General features: G+C 53.8%; 3 protein-coding genes across 5 annotated transcripts in view; 1 reads left to right on the forward strand and 2 right to left on the reverse strand.

The window, feature by feature from the left end:
• The window catches only part of LOC127607535 (cytochrome c oxidase subunit 6C-1), a 116,822-nt gene that overhangs the window by 106,585 nt on the left and 1,413 nt on the right, over nucleotides 1–8,824 (forward strand). The gene's annotated exons all lie outside the window — the stretch shown is intronic.
• Nucleotides 1–8,824, reverse strand: part of LOC127607517 (cytochrome b-c1 complex subunit 1, mitochondrial-like) — a 117,017-nt gene that overhangs the window by 64,250 nt on the left and 43,943 nt on the right. The window lies entirely within an intron of this gene.
• LOC127607523 (MAP kinase-activated protein kinase 2-like) lies at nucleotides 2,248–8,040 on the reverse strand. 3 transcript variants are annotated; one of them, XM_052075915.1, is made up of 11 exons: nucleotides 7,913–8,023; nucleotides 7,430–7,842; nucleotides 6,382–6,521; nucleotides 5,161–5,225; nucleotides 4,915–4,994; nucleotides 4,705–4,831; nucleotides 4,312–4,387; nucleotides 4,103–4,227; nucleotides 3,910–3,995; nucleotides 3,729–3,809; nucleotides 2,249–2,695 (listed from the first exon to the last, which is right to left on the reverse strand). In XM_052075915.1, the coding sequence occupies exons 2-11, from the start codon at nucleotides 7,709–7,711 to the stop codon at nucleotides 2,540–2,542; spliced, it is 1,218 nt and encodes a 405-aa protein (XP_051931875.1). In that variant the 5' UTR covers nucleotides 7,712–7,842; nucleotides 7,913–8,023; the 3' UTR covers nucleotides 2,249–2,539. The 3 variants fall into 3 exon arrangements, with proteins under 3 accessions (XP_051931876.1, XP_051931875.1, XP_051931874.1); XM_052075914.1 differs by having other exon boundaries at nucleotides 7,430–8,026; XM_052075916.1 differs by lacking the exon at nucleotides 3,729–3,809 and having other exon boundaries at nucleotides 2,248–2,695; nucleotides 7,430–8,040.

The following is an 8,824-nucleotide window of genomic DNA, read 5'->3' on the forward strand; positions in this document are numbered from 1 at the left end:
CCCTACATACCGCAGTGTGGGGGCCTGTCACATTTGCGAGGTGGTGTTGGTGGTGGACCCCAAAGAACAGGCAGGAGGGAGGAGCAGGTTGTACTTGATGAATTGTATTAAAACAGAAAACTAAACAAAGTCCCGAAAACCAAACGAATCCAAAGTAACAAACAAAACCATGGCAGATGCTAAAAACTCAATAACAGAAACATGATCGACACAAACCTGACAGGAAAATACAGCAACAAAAAAAAAATGACAGTAGCCAAGAGCAAACACTGATTATCTAACGACCAACAGGTGTGCAGCTGCAGGGAAAAGCCCCACAGTGCCACCTGTTGGTCACAAACCGAAACATGACAGGGCCATGTGATAAAAATGGGGGAAAGGCCCCATAGAGGACAACATTGTGATTGTGTTGAGCTTTTCTTCAATAACCCCCCCCCCCCGCCACCCCCCCCCCCCCCCAAAAAAATGACTCCGGTCAAGAACGATGCTGTCCACAACCGTTTTATATGGCTTCCATTGTGGAACACCGTGAAGGGCTGGCAACCAGTTGAAGGGGTCGCCCGCCTTGCGTGCTTGAAGACACCCGGGAGAGGCTCCAGCACGCCCGCAACCCTCGCAATTGCCGCTGCCAATCCCCAGAAATGGGTGACATTTTTTAGACAATCAAACAGTTAAGGCCCAAAAGCGTCTTCAAATGGATTCGGCTATGCACGCTCTTGTTGCCATCTTGATATGGGACCTGGCCGGCCCTCTCCTGACCTGAAGACCTGTAGCCAGTTGTGACACACACACACACACACACACACACACACACGCACACACACACAAAGCCTTTCGCAACCAAATGTCACAAGTCAACCATGTGGCACAAGCAAACCACAGCTGAGTTTTGCAAAGCGCGCCGGTGTCACACGGCCAGGCAACACACACACACACACACACACACAAACAACACACACACACACACACACACAGACACACCTCCCTGAGCTCACAATCAAGATCAGTGGGCCACTTTATTGTCTTGGTGACAAATAGTGCAGGTTCAGGAAAGGGGCACACGAGTCAGACTTTGCTCTGAACTCGGTGACAAAGGCATCTGAAGGCAAACAACACCGCACAAGTGTGTTGGAGTGACACACTTGTGCTGTTTGATCAAGAGTGGAAGCTCCAAGGTCCAACCCAATCTGTCACGCGATGCTGCTGCGGCCGCTACGCAATTTGTCGCCTGCTGCGAATTCCTTTTTATTCCGCAATCAAACTGCGGCCTTCCTCAAGGCTGCGATAACCGGTACAGGCCATGATCCCGTCCGAAGAATTGTGAAGCGTATTAATGCGAAAAGAAAGTCACTCTCATCAACGACCGGGAAAAACTTTGCAGAGCAAGAGCTGTTCTCAAAAACGACATTTTCTTCATATTTGAATGGTGTTTTTGTTTTGTCTTCTTTCTACCTACATTCTTGCCGCTGGAGGCTGTAAATTTCCCCAGTGTGGGACAAATAAAGGATATCTTATCTTATTTTCTTATCTTATCTTATATTTTCGGTATCCTTCGGCACCTCTGAGGGCAGCCAACATACAAGATCAAATCTTCAACTTCTTGGTGCGCTCCACGTAACATTCATTCATTCATTCATCTTCCTAACCGCTTGATCCTCACTAGGGTCGCGGGGGGTGCTGGAACCTATCCCAGCTGTCTCCGGGTAGTAGGCGGGGGACACCCTGAATTGGTTGCCAGCCAATCACAGGGCACACAGAGACAAACAACCATCCGCGCTCACACTCGCACCTAGGGACAATTTAGAGTGTTCAATCAGCCTGCCACGCATGTTTTTGGAATGTGGGAGGAAACCGGAGCACCCGGAGAAAACCCACGCAGGCCCAGGGAGAACATGCAAACTCCACACAGGGAGGCCGGAGCTGGAATCGAACCCGGTACCTCTGCACTGTGAAGCCCACGTGCTAACCACTGGACTACCGGGCCGCCTCCACGTAACATCTTCCTGCTTATTCTCCCTCGCGCATCAATTTGTGCAGGCCAAAAGGGTGGGCCCCGCCCCCTGCCCCGCCCCCCTGCCCCGCCCCGGTCAAGGTCAGCGCCGCCCCCGCCCTAACTCAGCTCGTTTGGGCTGCGGCTCACCTGAACAAGGATGGGCGACGGGGAAAATAAGAGATGGCACTTCTAGTTCAACTGACACTTTTCCTCCACCGCTAGCATATTGTAGTCACGTCACGCGTTAAAAAAAAACAAATTAAAATCAAAATTATGACGTTCTGTCAATAAATTGTTCAACGTTGGGAGTTTCCTTTGTCGGCGAGCGTCGCTCGCCGATTAGCATACGGTTGAAAACGGCACCCCTAAATCCCAAACGTACAGTCGTTATGATCCAAAGCGTCTTCAAATTCTTTTCCAAACACGTCGGCGGCCAAAGGCAGGCCTCAAAACGTCCCGCCCAGCCTTGCAAATCTCGCGGTCTCTTTCCGCCAATCTCCGGATTGAAAAAGGGCCGGCCTTGAAGGTGACGGTGAGCCGCCCGCCTCACTGACTTTGGCAGACCGCGGCGCCGCCCTTGGCCCCCGCGGCGGCTCTCTTGCGTCTCTTGATGAGGAGCGGGTTGCTGGAGGTGTCCAGGTCCTTGATTTTCACCTGGTCGTAGTCGACGCGCATGGTTGCCAAAGCGCTGGTCATCTCCTCCTGTGACACATCAGACGCAGATTACGCTTCGGGCGTTCGCCTCAACAAAAGGAGGAAACAGAAAATAAAAAAGTGGTTTGGTTTCTTTCAGTAATCACGGAGTTTTCTTTCTTTGGGTGCGGTTACAAAAGGGGGTTTGCGCTGCTGCGGGTGTGAACACAGCCGACTCGCTTTCTCCTCTCATTCCCTTTAAATTCAGTGCGGGAGAGACAAACGAAATCAAGACGACGGAAGGCTCTCAAAGTACATTCATAAGGATTGGCAAGAAGATCTTAGATGTAACTTTTTTTTTTGGGAGGGGGTTAGCAAAACTCTTACCTGGTTGAGTTACAGCTCTTGCTTCAGCCTGCATCGGCGCCTAACCGAAAATGTGCACCAGGTAAGAGTTTTGCCGCGTTTCCCAACTGGGGCCGCGGATTTCGCCGCAGTTGGGAAAACACTGCGCCGGCACAGGGGGCGCCGTTGTGACATGAAAGCCAATTTCAAAGCGACCCCCCCCAAACTCGCACTGTCGCCGGACTTAAAGAGAGAAGCAACTGGCCGTGTTGAGCGTTCGAAGGACGCCCGGCTCACGGCGCTCGCCGCAGTCCAAATGTCAAGGAGAGGAGCGTGGAAGTCACGAGGCTAATAGTTAGCCTAGCTCGGAGGCCCGAAGACTTTGACTCATTTCCCCTTTCACGCCAACCCAAATGCTGCCGTTTTCGGACATGTGCTTCGTGGCAACAGAGCTTTTTGTGTACAGGTCGAGGTGGATCGCGTTTTGAAACCGTTGTTGTTGTTGCTATCGTTTTGTTTTTTAAGTCCTCCTAAACGACTGGAGGAACCTCGGAGGAAGAGCGCGGTTGTGTTTCTGGCTCATGTACGGCTTGGATTTCCTTTGACAATGCAATTCTTCCTTCCTGAGATCGCAACCGCGGGGATTTCGTCACCCCGAAAGCCTTTGTGACGCCGCGCGCAAGCGAGCGAGGCTTTGGGTTTCCTTGTAATGGCAGAAAACGACCAGAAGGGGTCAGCGTTGCCGCGTCTCTCCGACCTTGACGTCTTCCCACATCTCTCGGTCCTCGGTCAGCACTCGGCTGGTGTGGAGCGGCGTGGAGGGCACCGCCGCGGCTTGCTGCGCGGCACAAACGCGCCAACGGTGAACGCGGCATTGACAAGGAAATGTGCCGCTGCGTGCGCGGGGGGGGGGGGGGGGGGTCGAGTCAAACACTTACGCTGATCCAGGGGTGTTTCATAAACTGACTGATGGTCATCCTCTCGTTGGGGTCCGTCTTCAGCAGCTGGTGAATCAAACTTTTGCCTGCGAGGGGTCACAGCGACATCTCAGCGACTCCCGAGGGCCCCCGCCGGGTTGATCGCCAAAGGGTCCGGCCCACCTCGAGATTTCCCAAGGGTCAGTGAACTCACCTTCATGCGACACGTCGGCCCACTCCGGGTTGGGAAATTCATACTGGCCCATCCTGATTCGCTTCTTCATCCCGGGTGAAATGGCTTGGCCCGTGTTGGAGTAAAACGGAGGGAAGCCGCACAGCCTGGGGGAGGACGAGACGGGCGACGATGCCTCGGCTTTTGGCTCGGAGGAGACTTCGGGCCGGTGGCGAAGGCGAGCTACTCACAGGATGTACATGATCACGCCCAGAGACCACATGTCGCACGACTTGTCGTATTTCTCCGGACCCAGAACCTCCGGCGCTTATCCACGGCCACAGAAACACGAGCAGAGAAGGGGGAACGGGGGGGGGGGATGCAAATCACTAAGAACGCGTGCCTTTCAGTCTTTCCACCTTATGCTTGGTGCACGGCAAATCCGGGTGCGAGCATTTTAGGCGCTGCGATTCAAGTCAATGCACGCCCCCCCCCCTCCAGCTGTACAATTCGTCTGGCTCGGCGTGCCTGCCGTGTCTTTTATTGGGATCACTCCTGATTGAATTTTTGCAAAATGGCCGCCGAAAAGGGAGGGCGGATGGCTCACACTGGGGGGGCGGGGGGTGAAATGAAGAGCGACTCACCCACATAGTAGGGTGTGTAGCAGGGGGTCTGGAGAGGGTTGTGTTGGGTGGTCTCCTTGGCAAACCCAAAGTCCGTTAGCTTGAGGACTCCGTTCCTCTGCTTGGAGTTGTACAATAGATTCTCGGGCTGTCCGGGGGGAGACGCGGCGGCGTCAGCCCGGCTCATGGCGGCGTTGCCGAAGCCCGTTGCGGAATTGTCGTTGCGCTCACCTTGATATCTCGGTGCGCAATGTTGATACCGTGCAGGAACTCGATGGCGGCGCCGATGTCTCTCATGATCTCCGATGCCTCTGCTCAAAAAAACAGCATTCTCAAAGCAAAAAAAAAGTCAATCCGAACAACGGCCACGGCAGAGCACAGCCGGCGAACCTGTTCCCGGCCTTCTAATCACTTCGCTTTGAGGTTCCGCTCAACGGGCGGCTCAACGCAGTCACGCGCAATTGATTCAGTTCTCACCTTTCTCTGTGAAAGCCTGGTCTCCTCGGGCCTGGATGCGGCTGAACAGCTCTCCGCCCTCCATACTGGAAGTACACAAAAAAAAGGGACACACCCGCGCTTGAATTTTGGACGTGTCAAAGCAAGCCATTGCGGGCATATTTTGCCAAGGCGGGCTCCCTTCGAATCAGGAATAGTCGCGACAACGGAACAGGGACGTGATGAGCTTGCCTCAGAGGATGCGGACCGCACACAGAGAGGAATAAATGCGCTTTTACGCTGGTGACACTGCTCAACGTCACCCTCTGCTGACCTCCACGGTCACAGGAAGCAGCTTGCAGCGGGGCTGAGCTCGCTGCCTTTTGCGCCTGCGCCTGCGCCTGTCCAGTCTGGGACATTGACGGCAAACCAAGCGAAGGGGGGGTTTCCGACAGATTGTAACTGTTGTTCCAATTAAAAGGATTTGACATCGGTATCATTAGGTTCATTTAAGGTATTTAAGGCGTACTTCACCCCCGCCGCTCTCCCCACCCCCAAAAAATTGCTAGCTCGCTGAAAATGAACAATTTGTAAAATGTCATTTTGAATGATGATCGTGTGCTTTCTAAATCTTCCCATTTTGTTCATTTTCGGAAGTCATGAAAATATGAGCCCGGTACATTCCGGAGTCCTTATTCAACACCCGCTGTACACAGCATTGATTCAAAAATGGGCACATTTTCATGAGACTTTTTGACTTCACGGCATTTTTGTTCTGATAAATGTCGGCCTACCGAGGGAGAGAACCGACTAAAGAAAATCAAAGGTAAGGTGAGAAGCTCGGTCATCCGGGAGGGGCTCCGAGTCGAGCCGCTTCTCCTCCACATCGAGAGGAGCCAGATGAGGTGGCTTGGGCATCTGATTCGGATGCCTCCTGAACGCCTCCCCGGTGAGATGTTCCGGGCATGTCCCACCGGGAGGAGACTCCGAGGAAGAGCCAGGACACGCTGGAGACACTATGTCACTCAGCTGGCCTGGGAACGCCTCGGGATCCCCCGGGGAGAGCTGGAAGAAGTAGCTAGGGAGAGGGAAGTCTGGGCTTCCCTGCTAAAGCTGTTGCCCCCGCCACCCGGCCCCGGATAAGCGGTAGAAGATGGATGGATGGATGGATGGATGGAAAATCAAAGGAATTAAATTTGCGATGAGGTTTGAGCCATTCGGAGTCGAACGGAAGAGATGGCAAGACAACAAGCGAGACGGTACCACTCCATGATGATGAGCAGGCACTTCTTGCCACGGTGCATGTTCTCATACAGACTGAGGATTCGGACGATATGCGGTCCGCCAGACACCCTCCAATGAAGCTCCACCTCCCGTCTCGCTTTGGGGTTGTCGTAGAGGATCTGGAAGACACCAGAGGGGAAACGACAACTCAAAATGCCAGCCGACTTCCATTTTGACTGACTGACTGTGAAAATTCACACACACACACACACAATGTGTGTGTGTAACCCCCGACATCCCCATATCGAGGCAGCAGGTGGATGCTGACACGGCATCCATGTCTGGTCAATGTGTATTTTGGGATATGACAGCCACGGAGTGCTGCGAGGTTCAAAAGAAGGCCGGCTCAGGTCACCGGCCGGGAACGAGTGACTCACGGACACGTGAGAGAGACGACACCCACAGCGCACGCACACAAAGAGCGATTAGAAAGCCGAGCGGCCTTCTCGTTTGTCGACTCAAGAAGTGGAAACGTTCCATTTTCCGATGAACTCGCCAGTCACACCGAAGAGTTCGCTAACTGCTCCTCAGTACGGGTGTGCGCAAGAGGAAGCAAGCAGTGCGAGTCTCGGGCCGCGGCGGCCATTGGAAAGTAGAAGTTGAGCGCGTGGGATTCCCTTTTTTCCGTTGTGTGCGTGCTAATATGCTGCCACGTGCATAATCGCATCCTGAGCGACGCGCTGGCGCTAATTAGCACGCGGATAGCGTCGATGTGATGATGTCCTCAAGCCAAATGAGCAATCAGAATTGGAATCATCTTTATTGGCCAAACTTGAGCTTGTGGCAGCGCGTGTTTTTGTCTAAATGAAACTCCTCAACTCAACTCAACCTGGATCCTTGCCAAAACGCTCCAGTAACATAGGGCGCCAAATAGTACTTTTTTTGTTGGGCCTGAGCACACCGCCGGCAAATAGGTGAGTTTTCAGAGTCAACCGAAAGTGTTCTCCGTCGAAATCAGCCGTGAAATGTGGTCGCAAAGTCATCCGAATCGGCGGACACGGCGGCGTGCGGGTTGAGCGAGCCTTACCTTGAGAGCGCACTTCTGCCCATTCTTCTTACTGAAGCACTCCAAAACTTTGCCGTTGATTCCCAAACCCAGAACCTGGCTGGAGATTTTGTAGTCGTCCGTCACCGCGTGCCTTTTGATGTCCAGTCTGCCGTTTCCGGGCAAAGCGAAGAGGGCTACTTCCGCGGGGGCCGACGCGGCGGCGGCGGCGGCGGCCGGCTGCGCTTCAGCGTCTCCGGACGGCAAGCGCCGCTCGGCTTCGGCCGCGGGCGGCGGGTTCTTCCCGCTGCCCTCCTGTAGCATGTTCGGGCAGGAAAAGAATCGCCAGAGGACGCGATGACACCGTCGGAAGTCCGGTAAATGCGTCAAGTCGACGCGACCGCCTGTCCTGGAAGCCGCTCCAAAAACTTTAGCGACTCATTCCCCGTCAAAGCCTGATTGAAAAAAAAAGATACTCGCCACTTTTTTTTAAATCCAAAACTCACAAACCCTCTTTAGACTTACTAGTTTTCCTCCGACATTCCGGCAGGTGCGCTGACAGCAGGCCAGCGGCGAGTCGGGCTCGAGCTCCCACGGGCGACGCTGCGTGGAAGTGGAAGCTGGCGGGCGGGCAAGCCCCGCCCTCCTTCCGCCGACTGATCTCATTTTCCAAGTCGAGCCGAGCGGCTGCTTGAATTTAAAGGGCCGGGAGCCTGTCAAAAGTCGCCAACGGTCGTCGCAGCTTGCTTGGCAAGATTTGCGAACGTCTTTTCATTGAAATCAATTGAAAGGCCATCCACGCATTCCGGCAGCCCACGATCACATTTCGGTTGCGTGTTTTTTTTATTGCGGGAGAATATGGGAATGTAACATATACAAGCATCAAAACTCAAGAAGTGAGCGAGGAAATCAAGTGGTTTTTTTTAGAAGGCGTCATCATAACCATACGTGCCTGGTTCGTATATACGACACTTCACTCATTCATTCATCCGAGCCGCTTGATCCTCACTAGGGTCGCGGGGGGGGGGGGGGGTGCTGGAGCCTATTCCAGCTGTCTTCGGGCAGTAGGCGGGGGACACCCTGAATCGGTTGCCAGCCAATCGCAGGGCACACAGAGACGAACAACCATTCGCACTCACGCTCACACCTAGGGACAATTTAGAGTGTTCAATCAGCCTGCCACGCATGTTTTTGGAATGTGGGAGGAAACCGGAGCACCCGGAGAAAACCCACGCAGGCCCGGGGAGAACATGCAAACTCCACACAGGGAGGCCGGAGCTGGAATCGAACCCGGTACCTCCGCACTGTGAAGCCGAGGTGCTAACCACTGGACTACCGGGCCGCCCCAATCAAATCTAATGATACATTTTTTTTTGGGGGGGGGGGGTTGTAATATTGTGTCATGCCGTGAAAAAGTTCCAAAAAGTAACAGGCGGC

This window comes from Hippocampus zosterae, chromosome 9 (assembly GCF_025434085.1).
Source record: "Hippocampus zosterae strain Florida chromosome 9, ASM2543408v3, whole genome shotgun sequence".
NCBI classification, from domain to species: Eukaryota; Metazoa; Chordata; class Actinopteri; order Syngnathiformes; family Syngnathidae; genus Hippocampus; species Hippocampus zosterae.

What these genes read in the sequence shown, in the direction of transcription:
- LOC127607523 (XM_052075914.1), bottom strand. Translation starts at nt 7,711, where the DNA reads ATGCTACAGGAGGGCAGCGGGAAGAACCCGCCGCCCGCGGCCGAAGCC. An exon ending in GGCAGAAGTGCGCTCTCAAG is followed by an intron (nt 6,522 to 7,429) that starts GTAAGGCTCGCT and finishes GGTGTCTTCCAG; the next exon opens with ATCCTCTACGACAACCCCAA. An exon ending in AGATGTGGGAAGACGTCAAG is followed by an intron (nt 2,696 to 3,728) that starts GTCGGAGAGACG and finishes GATGTGTCACAG; the next exon opens with GAGGAGATGACCAGCGCTTT.